At 37.8% G+C, this 20,541-nt stretch overlaps 3 protein-coding genes and 1 long non-coding RNA gene across 9 annotated transcripts in view; 3 read left to right on the top strand and 1 right to left on the bottom strand.

Moving 5' to 3' along the window:
• LOC119066960 (probable protein arginine N-methyltransferase 6.1) overlaps positions 1 to 20,541 on the top strand; it is a 41,987-nt gene that overhangs the window by 1,164 nt on the left and 20,282 nt on the right. Inside the window, exons 1-4 of one of the 4 annotated variants that reach the window (XM_037169690.1) lie at positions 308 to 358; positions 417 to 647; positions 948 to 1,088; positions 1,160 to 2,076. In XM_037169690.1, the coding sequence (XP_037025585.1) occupies positions 534 to 647; positions 948 to 1,088; positions 1,160 to 2,032 (1,128 nt within the window). In that variant the 5' untranslated portion in view covers positions 308 to 358; positions 417 to 533 and the 3' untranslated portion in view covers positions 2,033 to 2,076. Of the gene's footprint in view, positions 1 to 39; positions 359 to 416; positions 648 to 947; positions 1,089 to 1,159; positions 2,077 to 20,541 lie in introns of those variants that run through there. The other 3 variants (XM_037169689.1, XM_037169691.1, XM_037169692.1) reach the window with 3 other exon arrangements.
• On the bottom strand, positions 2,143 to 5,759 carry LOC119066949 (alanine--tRNA ligase, cytoplasmic). Its single transcript, XM_037169669.1, has 3 exons — positions 5,611 to 5,759; positions 4,418 to 5,272; positions 2,143 to 4,355 (listed from the first exon to the last, which is right to left on the bottom strand). Exons 2-3 carry the CDS (start codon positions 5,259 to 5,261, stop codon positions 2,296 to 2,298), a joined length of 2,904 nt encoding a protein of 967 aa, XP_037025564.1. The 5' UTR covers positions 5,262 to 5,272; positions 5,611 to 5,759; the 3' UTR covers positions 2,143 to 2,295.
• On the top strand, positions 12,258 to 17,770 carry LOC119066950 (follistatin-related protein 5-like). 3 transcript variants are annotated; one of them, XM_037169671.1, is made up of 14 exons: positions 12,258 to 12,726; positions 13,967 to 14,156; positions 14,218 to 14,994; positions 15,063 to 15,226; positions 15,282 to 15,408; positions 15,494 to 15,703; positions 15,770 to 15,853; positions 15,919 to 16,172; positions 16,235 to 16,315; positions 16,374 to 16,671; positions 16,736 to 16,936; positions 16,996 to 17,142; positions 17,199 to 17,291; positions 17,360 to 17,770. In XM_037169671.1, the coding sequence occupies exons 2-14, from the start codon at positions 13,967 to 13,969 to the stop codon at positions 17,572 to 17,574; spliced, it is 2,841 nt and encodes a 946-aa protein (XP_037025566.1). In that variant the 5' UTR covers positions 12,258 to 12,726; the 3' UTR covers positions 17,575 to 17,770. The 3 variants fall into 3 exon arrangements, with proteins under 3 accessions (XP_037025566.1, XP_037025567.1, XP_037025565.1); XM_037169672.1 differs by having other exon boundaries at positions 12,258 to 12,735; positions 15,285 to 15,408; XM_037169670.1 differs by having other exon boundaries at positions 12,258 to 12,735.
• LOC119066972 lies at positions 19,793 to 20,305 on the top strand. Its single transcript, XR_005085829.1, has 2 exons — positions 19,793 to 20,043; positions 20,098 to 20,305. It is a non-coding gene; the product is annotated as an uncharacterized LOC119066972 (long non-coding RNA).

The following is a 20,541-nucleotide window of genomic DNA, read 5'->3' as shown; positions in this document are numbered from 1 at the left end:
TCGTAAAATCATTTCGATTATAAGATGCAACCAATTTAGATGGCATGTGGACCAGATCTTCAATTTTACGAACTAATTTCACGATGGCCCGGCGCAACTCAGGAAAATAAGATTTTCAACATCTCCGAAATTCATCAGAAATTTCAATTCAATCAATTGGAAGGGATATTGTTGGCTGACCATAATTATCCGGCGAGTAACTTGATTCCATTTGTTATGACTCCGGTTGATCCACCTCGAAACGTTCAGGACTGCATGTACAACGACAGCCACAAGAGAACGTACAACATTGAAAAAGCTGTTAAATTGTGGAAACAACGATTCAAATGTCTGCAAACGGTTCTGAATAACAAAGAAGGTATTGCCGAACACCCAAACACAGCGAACTAGTTCTCAAGTTCACAATTTATATCTAGATACCACACAATCGATCATACAAGCAACTGCAGTTCTTCATAACATTGCCATTCAAAGAAAACAGCCAGTACCAAGCGAAAATTGTTCGAGGATCTCGAAGATACCGAACAACAGTCATGCCCAGTACAAGGATAATGCGAATCGAAAATATTTTACCGAGTCGTACAATACCGTTGCACTTGTTGAACGGGACAATTTTATTGCCAAATATTTTTCATTGGAATGAAATGGTTAGTTATCGACAACAATGACAAATCAGGCTCGCATTAGTCATAGGGGCTAATCTGTCAAATCCCGATGCGCCATTGTCTTTTTACCTGAAATTCCGAAATTCACGTTTCTTCCGAGTGGAATTTGTTTCTTTTGTTAAGTTTAAGTGCCTGTTAAGCAGAATGCCCAACGTGCCTTTTGGTAGTCTTTTAATGCTCCGTAAGATTTGTTTTCCTCTACTTTCTCGTTTCGGTTGTATATTTTTACATCATCATTGAGTCATACCCGATAAAGAGTTAACCGTTTGCTCTCATCAACAGGTTCACGAAATTATGCTACATGACCGGCCACGACAAATTGCTTACCGAGATGCCATTAAGACGAACGAAGCTCATTTCAAAGGAAAAACAGTCCTAGATGTCGGTTGTGGTACCGGAATTTTGTCTGTGCTTTGCGCGAAGGTATGGCCAATGACAAAATATTTTATGCTTCGATCAATGTGTAATGCGCCAAACTATTTTCATTTAATAAGGCCGGTGCAAAGAGAGTGTATGCTGTAGAAGCGTCGAATATTGCGGAAATCGCTCGTCAAACAGTCAAGGAAAACAATTACGAAAACGTGATCGAAGTGTTTCACCAGCGAATCGAGGATTTTGCATTGCCACCAGACGCAGAACGAGTAGACATTTTAATATCGGAATGGATGGGATTCTATTTACTGCACGAAGGCATGCTGGATTCGGTGATATTCGCTCGAGACAAATTCCTCAAGCCGGACGGGATGATGTTTCCTCAAAATGCAACCATTAACCTAGCACCTTGTTCTGTTCCTTCGAGATTCGACTGGGACGACGTGGATGGCGTGAAAATGTCAAAATTCGGCGAAGAAATACGAAAACAAAAATCGCAAAAGCCTGAAATTCTATCGGTCGGTGAATCTGATCTGCTTCACGAAGGAACGGTTATGTCGTGGTTCGATTTAAAGGAAGTTTCACAGGACGACTTGAGCGAAATTAACTTTAAAGAAGTCATTGTTACATCATCTGCTGGCCGCTACCAGGGAGTGTGTATCTGGTTTGAGTGTGAGTTTCCAGCAGATGACAGCGGCGTTTCTGTAGTTCTGAGTACGAGTCCATTTGCGCCACAAACGCATTGGAAACAAACGGTAGTCGTTCTACCCGATAATGCTCAAGACGATTTGGAGGAAAGGGATCCAATTGCTTTTTCGCTGACGCTCAAAAGGAATCCGTTGAACCAAAGGCAGTACAATATTGAAATGACTCTTGTTGATAGTGAGGAGATGGAACATCAGTTCCCTTGCGATTGCATTATGACGAAATGTATATTGGCCAAGGCTCATCTTGCAACCATCCAAAATGTTGATTCGGAAATGAGGGAAGCTTAAGAAACGTTTGTTGATTTTGGCGAAATAAAAGGATTTGCTCTACAGTTGTAAGTGTTTAGCTTCTTGGTATCTGACTTCAGACTTCCCGACTCATTTATTGAAACAAATCCTTGCTTTTTCACTGGATGGCAAATTTATTTAAAAACTAATTCAATCTCAATCTTCAAGTTTACCACCACCACATCTATGAATAGTATAAATAGAAGCGATCGTTAGGCTCTGGAACTGGGTGTAAATGCAAATCGAAAAAAAATATCAAAATTCTACGTGAGTTTCGTTCCAGCAAACTTCTTGGCCAATTCCAGCACATCATCAACTTTCTCATAATTCGGTCCCGATGCCTGAGCGGATTCTGGCTTTCCACCACCCTTTCCTCCCATAATTGTCGACACATGCTGCACCCATTCGTTAGCCTTCAGTCCCTTTTCGATAGCTGCTTTTGTAACGGATGTCAAGCAAAAGATTTTCTTCGTTTCCGGATCAACCGACACAAACATGGCCGATGTTTCGGGACTCAAAGTTTTCACCTGCTTCAATGCAGCATCCAAAGCCTTCGTATTGTTAAATGCTTCCAGTTGATGAACGACGAACGGTGCATTCGGATTGGCTAATGCAATTTCTTTAGCTTTTTCCACAACGTTTGTCGAAACGGCTGCCTTTAGTGCACGGTCTTTGTTATCCATTGTCAGTTTGAGGTTCTTTAGGACGTTACGCATCTCGTCCTTTTTCACATACGGTATGGTTGCGTGTGAAATGTCGTCGGATAACTCAATAATTTTCTTCACGTGATCCTTGAACTCCTTACCATCTTTATCGGCTTCGATGATGGATTTCAGCCGATTCAGTTCATTTTCAAACGATTCGGTTTTCTTCAACGCTTTCTGAGCTTCCGGTCCAGTTAGAGCAACAATGCGTCGAATTCCTTTAGCAATTGCTTCTTCGCTACTAATGACAAATTCGCCAATGTGGCCGGATTGTTGCAGATGAGTGCCACCACAAAATTCAACCGACGTATTAACAGCTGCATCGTCGTTGGGGTTGCTTTCCAATTGCTCGACCGGTACTCCGAATGAAACGATTCTGACTGGATCGGGATATACCTCATCGAAGACAGACCGCAATCCCTTTATTGATTTAGCGAGAGCAAGATTCGATTCCTTTGCGAAGATTTGTAAATTTTTGTTGACCACTTCTTTGGTGTACTTTTCAACGGCAGCAACTTGTTCAATGGTAAGTGCATTCTTTGCGCCGAAATCAAAACGCAGTTTTTCTGGAACTACGAGCGATCCCTTTTGGTCACTATCTTGACCGAGCACTTTTCTTAATGAGTGATTTAGAACGTGCGTAGCCGAATGATTATTCATCGCCAATTTACGTCTAACACCATCCAAATGAAGCTCCATGGAATCACCGACTTTAATTAAACCTTCAACGACACCAATATGCAAAATGTAACCACCTCGATTGTACACTCGATCAACCAAAAATTCGGTAGCTTCATCATCAACTTTAGTCATCACACCCTGGTCATAGATTTGTCCACCACTTTCGGCATAGAAATTCGTTTTGTCCAGCAAAATACCACAGCTTTGACCCGAATGCACCTCGTTCACAAATTTATTGTCGACGACGATTGCCTGAACCACACTGGTACAACCTTCAAAGGTGTATTCGGAATTCTTGTCTTGATTGGACGTGTATTTATATTTAGTAGAATCATCGGTAGCTGCGACGCCCTTTGATTGCAATTCGGATATGGCATGCACGTCCAAATTGATTGTATCTGCGTGAGCGGATGCTTTACCTTGTGAAATGATGTAGGAAGCTTCCTTTGACTTTTCATAGGCGTCCATGTCGATAGTCAATCCTTTCTCTTCGGCCATGAGGTAAGTCAAATCGACGGGAAATCCGTATGTGTCGTACAGTCTCCAAGCAACATCTCCCGGAATTTGCTTAGAATCGCCCAATTTTGCGATTGTTCGATTCAGAAGATTTCTTCCCCGCGACAATGTTTTCAAAAACTGTTGCTCTTCTTCGTTAATGGTGTCAATGATGAATTGTGGATCTTTGCGGACTTCGGGGAAGGCATCTCCCAACACATCGACGACTGTATTGACCAAAGACGAAAAGAATCCTGGCTTGGCGTTTAGTTTTTCAGTTGCATATCGGACACCACGACGCAAAATTCGTCTCAGAACATAGCCACGACCGGTGTTATCGGGCATTCCACCATCAGCCAGTGCTATCGTCAGTGTTCTTGCATGATCGGCTAACACACGATAAGCCATGTCAATGCCATCGACGTCATCAGTTCCAACACGACCTAATTGATTGATTAGACGTTGTTTAAACTAACACATTTCGGAAAGCAACATTTTTACATACCTTGATAAGGCACTGCACCAGTTCCCTTCTGAATGGCTTCGAATATCGGAATGAACAAATCTGTGTCATAGTTGGAGCGTTTATCCTGAATCACCGAAACTAATCGCTCGAAACCCATTCCACAATCAATGTGCTTCCGTGGCAATAACTTCAAGCTTCCGTCATTCTCTCGATTGAACTGAATGAACACCAAATTCCAAATCTCCAACACATCCGGATCATCCATGTTCACCAGCTCTGGTACACTCCTACCACCAATTCGATCGAAATGCAGCTCGGAGCATGGACCACACGGTCCAGTCTCACCCATTTCCCAAAAATTGTCCTTCATATTACCAGGCAACACATGTTCCGGCTTTACACCGAGATCCAACCACATCTGTTTACATTCCAGATCCGGTTGCAAACCGGCTTTTTCGTCGCCACCGAAATACGTTACATAAAGTCGATCCGATGGTAAATTCAATTTGACAGTTAGAAACTCCCATGCCCAGCTGGTTATTTCCTTTTTGAAGTAGTCGCCGAATGACCAGTTTCCCAACATTTCGAAGAACGTGTGATGATAGACGTCTTTACCGACATCGTCCAAATCGTTATGCTTACCGCCGGCACGGATGCACTTCTGAGTATTCACTGTCCGTATCCATTTTGACATGTCACTATTTGGATCGGCCGTGCCCAGAAAAATTGGTTTAAATTGGTTCATTCCCGCATTGGCAAACAGGAGGGTTGGGTCGTCCAGAGGAATGGTCGATGATGAATGAACGTATAAATGCTTGCGTTCCTTAAAAAAGTCCAAAAACAATTGACGCACATCATTTGCGGTTAAACTGGATGAGTCCATGGTTGCGTTTCCTGTTAGAAATGAGAAGTTGCATCATTTTTCAATTGTAAACAAAGAATTGCATCATTCCTTCGAACCATCGGTAGTGACACATAGACAAAATTTTAGAGTTTTCTAAAGGGGACATCAACATTTTGATGAATTTGCGTTAAATGTTCGCATTTCAGTCTTAAACTGGAGCAAAAAAATCTTTCTGGGAGGTTAATTGTAATAGTAGAGCAAAACTGTGTACGTCACACTGCGTCTACACTACACTACATGTTTAGCTCTTTTTCTGATATTCAACATTTTAGATATAATTTTTGTTACACAAATGTGACTTCAATATTTAAAATGATTAATTACTTACGTGAGTATGGATTAGACGGTTGATTAAACTGAATGAAATTGAATCTACCTCTACCACGTTTGCCGTACAAAAATGCGCAAGATTGATTTTATATATGTTTCGCTTTGACAGGTGATTCATTCACAAAAACAATTATTTGTTTGACGTTTCATTAGATTAGATTTTACCGTGTATGCCGTGTATCCACTATTGTGCATGTTGTGTTTACAGTGTGTCTTATGTGAATTGTATTTCAGTCTAAAATTGATGGTGAATAGGAGGAGTGGGTGGTCTATTGAAATGAGAAAATTCAATAAACGAATTTTTGTCAATGATTTTTCATTTGAGTACATAGATTAGAGTTTTGGGAGGGTTCTTCCATTTGCGTACATAGTACATACATTGGTTATTTGTGTACCTATTTTGGACTATTGATTTTAGGCAATTTCGCGGATTGTAGGCCGAACGAAGTGAGGCTTACAAGCGAAAGTGCCTTAAATCAACCGTCCCAAACAGGAGCACATGTAAGTTTTCATGCAGAGGGCCGGAAACCCGAGAAAATTCGAAAAATTGACCCCATTTTCGGCCCCGAAGCATGAAATGATATTGTCCTTTTCATAGCAATAAAATAATTTTATTTTTCGGAAAGAAACTTCAGAAGTGTAGGTGACTTTCCCATTTAAAAAACATTAGATTTTTACGAATGTGCGATCCAGCATTTTAACAGTCACACCAAATGTGATCAAAATTATTGCAAAGATATTCACGTCAATTTCTGAAATCTTAGGTTTTTTACAAAATTTAATTAATTATTCTAGAAAAAAAATTAGGCGTTTCCTAAAAAATATTCCCTACCGAGACTTCAAAGACTGCATTTAAGAACCAAATTTTTCAATATTGTATCATAAGCATTATTAAATATTCATAGATAAACCGTTGGTTGTCTAAAAAATACAGTCAGAGAAAAATGGATTTTGGTATTGCAAGAGACATCATCGTTTTCATCGTATTTCTGTATTCTCTCATTTTGCATGTTATTTCAAATGGCAATTGAGAGAATTAGAGAAAAGATGAAATCTCTAAAAAAACCCGAAATCTATATTTCTCCGACTATATCTACTTCAAAAGAAAAATCCCAAAATCATAGAAAATTCGTTAAAAGAATCAAAAGAAGAAAATCCTTCAAAATTGAAAACAGGCCGTCAGAAGAGTTGGAGTGTTTGCTGCGACTGAGTATTTGTACGACCCGTCCGTAACACTAATTCGTCCGTGACCCTAGTCCTTCCGTAGCCCTAATACGTACATAACCCTAATACAGCTCGTTATTGTAATGCTTCCGTAACTGCGTACTTATTCCCCGCCTAGTCCAAGCGCGGCACGTGCAATTTTAATGAAAGTATTCATATAGGTTTCTTCCGAGGCCGTTCAAATTGTCAATCGTCATCCACAGAGAAGCCAACACAACCTCACTTTGAAGTTTTAATGAATAAATTTGTTTAAGCTGTCGTTATGTTTGCTTCTGTGGACAGTCGGTTGTTTTCGGCCTGTCAAAATCATGCCCGCACGTTAGTTAGCGGGCGTGACGCAAGTCCACTACCAAAAATGTTTTAACAAAAATTTTTTGAGGACGGCGGAGCATATTTACAGCAACTTTTTTACTTCTCCCCCTTAACTTCAACGACCCTCAAACTTAGATATTTGGAATCTGGGCATCAATACGAGTTCAACGAGCTATCACACGTTACTACAGCTTCAAAATTGGCCGAGATATTGAACTTCGAAATATTGATGTTTGTATGAAAATAAGCAAAATTTCGAATTTTCAGATAACTGAAATCGCCTACGTTAGTTAGTTAGTTCCAGGATCCAGGAACTCCTAAACGTTTCTATAGATTTTCCTGAAATTTTGGTTATAGGCTAATAATGGCCCAAAAATAAGAATGGAATTTTCAAAAGTTGGAAAAAACCCATATCTTGGGAGCTGGAGCTCCCCAAAGTCTCCATACAAATGCCATATAAAAGCCAATTTGTATATGTTTGTGTGTGTTTTGTATATTTTGGCACATGAAATTGATGGCCATGTGTGTTGTTTTGGGATGTGTTTCTTGTTGGAAATTGTGTGGTATGGTTGAGCAGCTGGAAAAATTTAGTCAATTTCGGTGTATGTTGGGCAGCGGGAAAAATTTGGTCACTTTTGGTGTATGTTGGGCAGCGGGAAAAATTTGGTCACTTTCGGTGAATGTTGGGCAGCGGGAAAAATTTGGTCACTTTCGGTGAATGTTGGTCAGCGGGAAAAATTTGGTTACTTTCGGTGAATGTTGGGCAGCGGGAAAAATTTGGTCACTTTTGGTGTATGTTGGGCAGCGGGAAAAATTTGATCACTTTTGGTGTATGTTGGGCAACGGGACGTATATACAGTTATATTGACATATAAATAGCTATATTGACCTATATATAACTATATTTACCTATATATAGCTATATTTACCTATATGTAGCTATATTTACCTATATATAGTTATATTTACCTATATATAGCTATATTTACCTATATATAGCTATGTTGACCTATATATAGCTATATTGACCTATATATAGCTATATTGACCTATATAGTTAGTATATAGCTAAAATTTTAATTTTCAAAAATTTCAAAAATTGTCAAAACTTTTCAAAAATTTTAAAAATTTTCAAAATTTTCAAATTAATCAAATTTTTTAAATTTATCAAATTTTTCAAATTTTTCAATCTACTAATTCTTCCAAAAGAACTGATATCAGTCAAAAACACTCAAAAGAGTAAAAGTGACGCAAGTCCCTGTGCATACTTCCAAAACAACTGATATCGCTGGAGGTGACGCATTCTCCGCTTGTACGCAAAAACTGTAACAGCAAAAATTTGACCAAAGAAATTCTAGAAACAAAATTTTACCAAAAAAAAATTTGCGTCACAAGTGGCAGATGTTGAGGAAAGTACTTTTAAGAATTTTTTTAAAATAGGCAAGAATACGTCCTAATGCGTCCGAATCATCTGCCACTTTGTGACGCAAAATTTTTTTTGGTAAAATTTTGTTTCTAGAATTTCTTTGGTCAAATTTTTGCTGTTACAGTTTTTGCGTACAAGCGGAGAATGCGTCACCTCCAGCGATATCAGTTGTTTTGGAAGTATGCACAGGGACTTGCGTCACTTTTACTCTTTTGAGTGTTTTTGACTAATTCGTTTTACTGTACGATGGAAGAAACCTATTCATCTTAAAACATAGCGCAATTACAAAAGCCAGTACCTCTCGAATAAAACAAAAATTTACAAGTAATTTGAAACTTTTTTATCACCATTTCCATATGCGTGATATATGGAATGCCTGAATTAACAAAACTCTATATTTTTCCCAAGATATATCACTTTTACTAAAATCCAATATGGCCGTCGGCACCCATTTTGTTAGAAGACTGAAAATAGTACTGACGCTTTACATTCCTTTCAAACAAAAAAAAAACATGAAATTTGGTCGAAATTTACTCGAGATATTGACAAAATACACCACGTTCACTGTACTGCCGAGTAGCCGGATATGAGCACACTCCAAGCGACCTAGCTCACGCTCCGGTTAATCAAATTGTATCTGTTAATACGGTCGATACCTTTCTAATAAAGCACAAACAGTCGAAATCCGTTCAAATTTGGCCGACCTACAATAAAAACCTGCTTCGCCTGGTTCACATCAAGGACAGTCAAAGTACTGTGATTTAACTAATGTCTCACAATTGTCTGAACTAATACTTCAATACCTCAAATGGTTTTGGATACCCTTGACAAAACAACAGCTTAACCTTCGGACAAAAGACTGAATAGAGGCAAAAAACGTTCATTCTGTTATAAGCTTCAAGCCAGCCTGCCATCATAACCAGCAAAAATTAAGAAATAAAATGGATCCGACAAACATGTTGAAGCCCCAACTAGGCCGTTTGGGTCTTAACATTGCTGAAACAAAACGAATATTAGAGGTAAGACTCACAGCTCATTTAGGTGAGTTTTACAAAAACGTGATTTTACATAAAATCTTACACATGCATGCATAGTCAGTAAATCATGAAATGCTAGATCCAATTACATAACGTCGATTTCAGAACATGAATCTGAAATGAGAATTGCTTTATGATGTTATCCTAATTTGATATAAATGTTATAATTTACAAAATCCTAAAAATGATAAGTAGCAGATGTAATGGGTTGCATCGTCATTGAAAAATTGAAACTGAAGCGAAATTCGTTTCGCTCTCGGGCCCGCAAACTTTGCGCTTAATGAATTTGCTATTGACATGGTCTCTGCTGTAATCTACTAATTATTGTAGCCGATTACTATTCATGGGGTACGCCCACACCAAATGTATCAAATTAGAAAAACACTGCAAAATGACACAGTTCACGATATACTTAAAAACAAACGTCGTCGAATTTGCAACAGCTAATTAATCACAAAGTAATTGTTACAGCTGCTGAGCAACCAATTCAAGTGTGAGTTTTGAACGCGCCACCCGTGAGTGCACCACCAGTACCGTTGATTATTGCCATCGAATGCAACACTAGAGTGGAATACTCCGTTTCGTGGCAACTTTCCATAATAGTCTCGATATTTTTTGCTATTGCAATTAAATTGATTTTGTTGTAAAGAAAAAAAGTTTTTTTCTGACTCCTTTTAGTTTTGAGCCAGGATGAAAAATGTGAAATCAGATGGTCGTCGTCATGGATTGAATTGTGTAAATAGTAAAGGCAGATTCTCACGGCATTCAAAAATGAACGATACAACCGCAAGAGTTCTACGATCAATCGAGGTACCAACAAAATTGGAACCAACCGGTCTTTACTGCGACGACGGCAAACGTCCAGATGGTATGTTTTTGATTCCGTGGACAAAAGGACAATGCGTTGTATGGGACGCTACCTGCGTTAACACATTTGCAGATTCGTCTATCAAACGAACATCGGTCAAAGCAGAATCCGCAGCAGATTCAGCAGTTACAAAAAAGCATAATTTGTACAAGCAAATCAAAAGTCAAAATTATAAGTTCGTTGCTTTGGCAGTAGTAACAATGGGATCGTGGTCTAATGAAGGAAAAGAATTTTTCTATTCTGTCGGCAAGAGATTGGAAAAAGTTACCGGTGACCCAAGATCCATTCAATTTCTATATCAACGAATTTCGTTGGCGATACAGCAAAACAATGCTGCATGTGTGATGGGCACAATTCCGGACACTGTGCAGATGGATGAAATTTTTTATTTATAAAATGTTATAATTTTGTCAAACATGAATAAACAATACAAAAATATTTCTTTTTTAGTCTAAATCACATCACGATATGTTCACTGAAATATTTACCGGAAGATACATTTGCAAGCTTAAGAGTCAATTCGCCAATTTCTCAGCCACTTGGAAAACCAGCTCTCTCCGATATTATTGAGTTATAGCTCATTCGATTCGTCGTTCAATTCTAGCGATCAGGTGTCTGCCTTTTTTTTTCTAATAAAATCCACTTTGGGTGTAGTGTGTCTAAATGTCATGTGATCAGGCATGTGATGCCAGAGGGTGGTCAAACCATTTTTATTTATTCACGACCGACAGTTTGAGTTCACTCTGACGTCCGCACTCAGCACCCATAGTACTGTACCTCTGCAACATCATTGTTCTGATGGGCCGACTACATATTATGGTAGCTGGTCTCAGCCACCATCACATACCAAAATATTACCTCAGAAGTTTGTGTTACAGGATTTGCGGACCATTTGAAAAAAAGCTGTATTTACGGCTGGAATAAAAGGGTAAATTTGAACCAATTGTAGTCCAAAATACTTTTTTATAGCGATGCAGAGAGAACATAGTCTATCTTTAAAACATTGCTAGGCATCCCAGAACTACATACATGCTGTATCTGTTCCAATTCAACAGATTGGAGAGATTTTGCGATCATGTGCATATCGAATATTTCACCTAGTATAGATCGGTCGAAACCCCTTAAAAGAGTAAAAAGTGACGCAAGTCCTTGTGTATACTACCAAAACAACTGATATCGATGTAGGTGACGCTTTCTGCACTTGTGCGCAAAAATTGTAAAACATTTAGACACATTACACCCAAAGTGGATTTTATTTTAAAAAAATGACAGACACCTGTTCGCTAGAATTGAACGACGAATCGAATATAACTCAATAATATCGGAGATAGCTTGTTTCAAAATTTGAAAATTTGGCTGACAAATTGGCGAATTGCCTCTTAATTCGAACAACATATTTTTCTGGTGAGATGGGCTTAGGGTTTCTGTGTCAATCAGAATAAAATTGATGACAAGCTCAGGGTTATTGTGAGATATAAACATGTAAAAACACGCTAGAATAAAAAAAAAATCACAGAAAATGTGTACCACACCATCATCCACACTCACAGTCCACACAACAAAAAAGAGAAAAACGTAAAACTTCTGTGTCGGATTTTGATTTCTTGACATTGCACAGTATGTATATAACGTGAATATAAAATATTTATATAAAAAATAAAAATATGTGGGGTAAACGCACGCAACACAACCAACACAACTCATAGAGAATAAACACATAAACTAAAGAGAGAGGGTGGATATCGGCTATCGATCGTTCACATATTATGACAACGTCGGCTGTATGTTTTCACTGAACAAGGAAGGGTGGCATTTACAATTTTCATGTGGTTCGAATAAGAAGTCTGTGTTTTTAAAATAAATACAGAAAAATAGTGAGAATTGGAGTTTTTGGAACTATACAAAAGCAATATTTAAATACACAACAACCTAGTGAAACAGTTTTAGCTCCATTTACGACGCATATATCACTCTAACTGGTGTATCAGTTATATTAAGATAAATAATAAAAACTCTTTTAGCCGAATTTATCATCAAAGTTGTATCAAATATTTTTGTGAACTTTACATACAAAACGAGACATTAAAGTTTCAAATTGGACAGAATTTTTCATCGAGACTATCAAATACAAAACGGAAACATATCTCCGATAACTAAATACGATTTTTATAAATAATTTATTGGGTAAATTAAATTCGACGTTAGCACAACAGAATCGGAGTCGAGGAAAAATCAATTCTTATTTTGGTATGCGAGGTAAGCCTTTTATTGTTGTTGTTGTTGATTGAATAGTGTACTAGCATCTATATTATCGGTTGGCATTACTTAGAAAAACCATCTTAGATTTATTCTTTCACAGACTATAGACTCTATTAGCCCTTTAGTTTAATGACAAATCTGACACAAAATCTACTACTTCAATACTTTTCTCATTCATTTTGATTTATAAGGCTCCACTCTACATTGTCTAGAGTCGGTCACTCATTTTGTCGGTCGTGTCGTTAACTGATGACACAGAAGTCTGCAGAAAGCATATTTCACTAATTTTGATAATGTCCTTACCTCAGAGCGTTCAGAGAAAAATACAAGAAATTTTTCCTTGTTCATTTTTAAGGATTTTCTTTTTACTTTTGAAACTTTTTAGGATTTTTTTATAAAAGAATTGAAAATCCATGAAATTTTCTTAAATTGGTTTTCCTTAAAATACCTGAACCGGTTATAATCATATTTAATCTTGCTCGGATGGTACCCTGTAAAATGTGTATGTTTAACCTGACTTAAAAATTTTATTCAACAATGTGAGACACATTTTCCTTTTATCCAGTGTCCAGACGTTATCTGTCTTCTCTCAGTAAAATAATTATATTTCCACCACAGTTTCCACCATTTGCCCCATTCATTGTAATGAATATCACTCTGTATCAATTGAAAATAATTCGATAAAAAAGGAATAGACTGGATGGTTTGGTTGCACTGTCAGCGATAGGTTTAATTGTGTCTCCTCGATTATTATCGCATTCGTCCTTTTATTTCTGTTTTCAAAAGCAGTTAATTTCTCTAAAATTCAATTTTCCCGAGCGAAGCTGATAGTGGCTGAAATTGATTTATTTTTGAACGATTTAAATGACCCAAATTTACGCTGAATTCGAATTGACTGACGGGAGCTGGGAGTTTCAATTATACCGATAACAATTATTAATGCTTCACCACTCACGTATCGAATTGAAATATTTGCATCAGAGGATGTATGGTCGGAAAATCTATTGATATATTAATACCAGCCACTTCACTCATCTGAGCATGTGAATGTGAAGGGCTGTTTTGTGCTATAATCCACTTTATGTCCAGTACATTCGTGCATGTTTTCAATTTAAAATCGTTCATTGTTAAATCGCACGTTAAATAACATTTCGATTTTATTTTAAAACGTATTAATCGCTTCAAAGAAAAACCGAGCTTTATCTCATGTTGAAAATTGGTTTTTCAGATGAAAATGATTTCCACAAATTATCGAGCTACCAGCGTGTACATAGCTATTTGTACGGTACTTATATACGTTGTAACTGCTGCTGAACAACATCAGACTGGAAGCGAAACAGGAAGGTCATCGAATCATGATGCGTTTGTTACCATCGATAACATTCTGATGGACGAGGACGATCAACTATCAACTAACAGTAACTAGCAGTTATGGTCTCGAACATCTTTCATGATTTAATCCTCTTGTAACCGATTCAGATCCGTGTTTAATTCACTACTGTGCCAAAGGACGTGAATGTGTGGTCAATCCGAAAGGCCTACCTGAGTGTGTCTGTCAACGATACTGTGCTAACCGGAAGAAGCCCATCTGTGGCACAAATGGAATGATTTACAAAAATCATTGCGAGCTGCATAGAGCCGCATGTATTTTAGAACGACCAATAACGTTGCAGAGATTGGACAAATGTACGACTGGAAAGAAGAAGCCCAAAAAGTACGATAAATACAAAACGAATGACCAACCGATATCAGACACCTATACAACAAAATCGAGTGAATCGACTGATGAAACTACAACACCATTCGCTGCACAGCCAATGCGGTCCTATTCGGACTCCGTTCCTCAACAACCTGTGTTTCATCTGAAACAATCACCGTACATTGATGAAATTCAATTTGAAAACAGTCCAAACGAAATTGATACTGGCACCACCAGTTACACGCACAAGGGCTACTGTTCGTCACAGGAATATGAAATAATGAAAGACAATCTGCTGCTGTATAGTCACAACAGACTAATGTCGTCGGACAACAACCACAGCAAGGACTTCCTGGTTTCGATTATGTTTTCGCATTACGATCAGAACAATAACCAGTTTTTGGATGAGGACGAACTGCGACACATTACTGTCGTAGAACATTTGGAAAATTTGAGTAACGGTTGCATATTGAGTGATATGTTGATTTTCGATGACTCAAATAATGATCGCAAACTGAGTACAGACGAATTCTATCAAGCCTTCAATAAGTTGTACAGTAAGTTCTTGGACGATGAGGGATTTGCAATCGATTGTTTATGACAGCGAGTTTTACTTCCTATAAAGGTCTTTCCGTGGTATCGCTAGATAAGGCTCTAGAAACTAATCATTTGTCGGCTCGTGTGGGTGATAACGTCGAAATCAAGTGTGATGTTACAGGATCACCTGTGCCAATTCCAATCATATGGAAACGATATTCCACTGATTTGACGATGCTGAGCGAAGATGAGGTAAAATTTCTTTAATGACTCGGAGGTGAACATTTAACATGGTGTACAATCTAAGCAGGTACGAGTATTCAATGACGGAAGCTTATATCTCACTCGAATTCAACTGATAAATAGTGGAAATTATTCATGTCATGCTGAACGGAACAAAGATGTTGTTCAGACTCACATCTTGACGGTTCACAGTGAGTTTCACTTAAAATAAAAAGATTTTCTTGTTTGTTTTACTGTAGGGATATAGAGACTACTTAGAACTAACATTCATTTCAGCTGTTCCAGAGGTGCATGTTATACCTCGCTTACAGTCTCGGCGTCCCGGTGAAACTAGTGAAATGTTTTGTCACGTTAGTGGGGAACCGTTTCCGGTAGTAAATTGGTTGAAAAATGACGAACCGTTGCATTCCGACCAACCGTATAAATACGAAATAATTGGCAACGGAACTTCACTCAAAGTGCACAACATCAGCTTTTCAGATACAGGTGAGTTTCGATCGATTCTGAATTTTCAGGCAGGATCCTTTCGAAACTAAATTTTCTTTTCATTAGGAGCCTACATGTGTCAAGGTTCGAACATTGGGGGAACATTCCGAGACATAAGTTCATTAATAGTTCAAGACGAACCAACACCCAGTAAGTGTGTCGACGTGTGGCATGTTTGCTGATGACAATCAATCAATGAAATCGATTTATTGCAGCCGTCCTCTACGAAGAAAGAAAATTCTTTGTCTTTCACGAATACGGTATCGCTGTCTATGAACCGTCTGCATGTCGGCTGCATCATCAAATTCATAGCACCGATGTGATACCTGGAACACAAGAGTATGTCTGTGGCGATAAAGGTGTTCCATGCTCATGGGGAAGATCAATAAATGTTGGAAATTCCTATATTTATGTGACGCAACCATTGCGGGATCGGGTCCTTGTCATTTCGACTATACAAATTGTGGTGGTAATTCATTAGTGAAGAGAGTATGATTTCCATCTTTTAATCAATGATCTTTTATGTGGCAGGTCGATGCAATCACCACAGATAAGTATCCAGTCAATTTGTACTATGTACCACACTTGGATCACGTGTGGGTTATTAACTGGGTATGTTTAATGCGACTATCTCATTCGACGACCGACTAACCACTGATTTTTGCATTAGCGTTCAACATACGACACAGACTCAAAGACCATTCAAGTCATTCGAAATGCTAGTCAAAAGCAAAAACATCATACCGTCCATCCGGAACCAATCGATGGTCAATTCGATTTGGTTAAAAATCTGTTCTTACCGTCGTCTGATGATGAACAGCCGAAGAGCATCTACAAATACGGCTATGTTACGCATCGTAATCAACGTGGACTGTACAAATTAGATCTGGCCAATTTACGGTATACAAAATCAGTCGACCTAACGCTCTACAACTGTGTTCCCGACGACATTGAATTCTCATCGTTGTGTAAGATTGCATTCGAAGCGACCGCATTAGCGAAATTAAATTGTCAAAATTGATCCTTTCACAGATGGCTTCGTGATTATGTCCTGTCGAGAACCGATCACTGGTCGTCATCAAGGCCAACTCCTTCTGGACTATTTAACCGATACCGTTTTGTCAGCTAAACCGGAGATTACAGGAAAGCCACGAATTTCACCAGATTCAAGACATTTAATATCAGTTGACCATTCTTCCGATGGAGTTACGATTGTGATTCAAAAGATTACCCGTAAGTGTCGCCGTAATAGACGGACCTCATAGGTAGAAATTAACTGCGATTCTCCTTAGCCTATGGATTGGAATTTTCATTCGACGTTAAAACAACCCTGAACATAAGCGATGTAACATTTTTCGAAAGCCAAACCGAGCATGGCTACGATCTGTATGCCAGCGCTGTCGACAAGGAGGACATTCTATACCTGAATTTGTTCACAGGTTTGATTTGATTGTCTTCCTTTGGCGAGTACTTTTTATCATTGAGTTAATCATAGGCAAAGTTGAGATGATTACCGGTGTCGGATTAGCAACCATGCAACCATCATTGATGAAATGGAATAACCCAATCCGTCCTATTCGTTCGTCTGGTAATTTTGCGAAATAATTTTCCATCTCTAATGACACACCCAGCAATATTTTCATAATCCCTTCACAGGCCTCTTCGGACAGTATATGGTAACACCGGCGAATAACGCACTATTTGTCATAAATGGAAAAGCTCGAACGGTAAACTGTGAAATCGGAGGTGTTTTGCATCCAATTGCTGTAGTATGGACTTCAAGTAAACATGAAACGAGCACAGGATACGCCTATTCGACGGTTAACACAACGAATGTTAATGATGTCCAGCGAAACGAGCGGAAGAATTAGTTTACTGAAAACTCCCAATTATTTTTTTTTGTTAGTTCCAATTAGATTGACCTGATTTGAACCGAATATATTCGCGGAAAAATAAACTATGGATAATGCGCACGTATTTTTAAATTTGTATTGTACTCGTATGTGAACGGTCAAGTTATTATAACGGAAGGGTAAATGTTGAGTAAATAAATAACTAAATCCAAAACGAGGTGATTTCCAGTCATTATCCATGCCAATCAATTGACAAATAATGAAAATAATACCTTAAGTAAGGTGAGTAAAATGAATCAATAGGATAGTAGGATGCCGTTTCCCATTAGCTACGCAAACTTCAAAGGACGATTTTTTAAAGACTGCCGTGGTAATAGTATATTACTTCCGAGGTTCCAAGTTGTATATTTGATAAGTGGGGTGTTACAGCCCGACCCGAAGGGGAGGGCTGTATTCCCCACTTGTCAAATATCAACTTGGAACCTCGTAAGTGATTAGGCAATGTAAATGAAAATGAAACATGCTGTAACACGTAAAATATTGTATAAACACCATCAGATCACAGTCAATCAGATCAAAGCTGATTAACACTCAAGAGACAAGTAAGGTATAAAGATTCTGAAAAAAATGCATTTTGCTCAGATCCTTGTCAGTTAAAATAAAAAATGGATTGTCTGTCTGACTGTACTGTCTTCTGATACCCAAAATGATGCATCTTTTAAGGTGCTCACCGTGTTGGTTGTTTAAACAGAATTTAAGCGAATTCGACCAAATGATGAAACTTTCAGTTGAAAATATTATGAACGTCAGCTTGAACGAAAATTCATGGAACCAGAGTTCACTCCCAATTAGCAGAGGTGGACTTGGATTGATATTGGCATGTGATATTGCTTCTTCAGCATTCATATGTTCAATGTATTCAACCAAAAATTTGCGAAGTGAAATCCTAGCAACAAATTACGAATTTCTGAACAATGCAATTAGTCAGGAAACAGATGATTTTTTTATAATTTATTTTGATTCTATAACCAAAATAAGAAATATTTGCGTTGTCAGAAAAAATTTAAATTGAGCAGATTTTTTTATAAATTAATTTTTAACGATCGAGCTATGCGAAACGACATTTTCGTAAATGCTGTCAAAGAGGCAGTCAGAAGGCAGTGAGATGCTAACACAAATACATTTAAGCAAATACAAATGGAAATGCCATAATTATAGAGAGAAACCAAAGCCGTAGGAAGAAAAAGTCGACATCGTTGCACTCGTATTTTGTGTAATATACACGAGTGTATAACGCTGAAAATATTCTCCGGTATCATAATCTACTAATTTATACGCAAATAGATGACCTAATGAACACAACAAATATTATGCCATCGATCATCCATTTTCATTATCATCTCATCATCAGGTGTCCAAGCGAAGTTTTATGGTAGATTATACAACTGTGGAATATAACGATAATGCTCCACCAGAGAAAAAATGAACATGAAGGAACATTTTCGATTTCATTTTTTCTCTTGTGTTAATTTTTTGTATTTTGTTACAATTTTATGTCTGGCAACATATTTTTAATAATTCTCTAAACCTTTCCGTTGGCAAGAATGTTGGGTATAATACCTCGAAAAACAGCATTTAATGTTGATATATTCACGCCAATGCAATAATAGTAAATTATGATACCGGAGAATATTTTCAGCGTTATACACTCGTGTATATTACACAAAATACGAGTGCAACGAGTATTTGTGTAATATACAAGAGAGTATTACGCGTGAAATATTCTCCGGTATCATATTTTCTTTTATTGTATTGCGGAAACGACCAACTTATCGACATATTAATGTAGGATATAGGGTGAGCGTACCAATCCTCGGACAAGAATGACTCCTCGGACACCTATTGTTCTTTCATACATAAACTTTTTTTTATGAATGAAAGAACAATAGGTGTCCGAGGACTCATTCTTGTCCGAGGATTTGTACGCTCACCCTATTTACCTAGATAAATAATAATGACGTCATATCAATGGAATAATTGAGAGAAATAATGTTTGGTATAATACTCTGAAAAACAGTGTTTAATGTCGATATATAGACCGCAATGCAATAAAGACTATAAATGTTGTGCGTTGAAGTGTATAAGTCCGTTGAGATAACAATAGAATTTTCATGATAAACTGTTGGGAATTTCTGGAATATCATTATTAGCGTGTTTCTTCAACTGATAACGCTGTTAGACGGATTTGTATTGTCTATATAAACGCAATCTGAATGCCTCAGACTGAAATTACAAAACTCCAGTTTGACAATACTTGCAAATTATCCCCCGGTTTTTGGCCAAACCTAACAATAAAAATGAAATTATCGTTGCAATTCGCTTTATTCGTCACTTTTGTCATCTTCGCATTTGCCATACAAGGTTACACGGCCGATTGCCCAAACGGATTACCCAGTCGCACGGGTTCATGTTGGTGGAATAACCATAGTAAGAGTTCATTTCCATGCATTTGATAGTTTAATTTGAAGTAAATGTCAACAGTGGTTCGAGATCACCGCTGCTCCACTGGAAGATTCCAGTTTTTCTATTGGTTCGGTACTTGCTATTGCTGCGATGACGTTTCGCAGACGTATCGAGGAAGTTATGCCTCACGACATGTTTATTTTTTAAGAATTGGGTTACTTCTATGGCAGAGTGTGTCAATTAACACTATCTATGGAAAATAATAAATAGAACCTTTGGAAAGTCATCTAATTTCAAAATTTAGTGAAAATTGGATTAACAAAGCAATGGTCACGCTCTACAATTAGCAAGGACGGAATGGAAGGAATTAGTTTACTGTGTGTGAAGTTATTGAAGCGTGAAATTTTAACATATCATGAGTGTCTCAAGTGGAATTGGCTTCATCAGTAGGCAAGAGCACATATTGACAAAAAATACTACTTTAATAAGTGACTTCTTCCACACATTTATATAAATTTCACA

This window comes from Bradysia coprophila, chromosome IV (genome assembly GCF_014529535.1).
Source record: "Bradysia coprophila strain Holo2 chromosome IV, BU_Bcop_v1, whole genome shotgun sequence".
In the NCBI taxonomy this organism is placed as follows: Eukaryota; Metazoa; Arthropoda; class Insecta; order Diptera; family Sciaridae; genus Bradysia; species Bradysia coprophila.
This window is presented reverse-complemented; position numbering and strand designations above follow the sequence as displayed.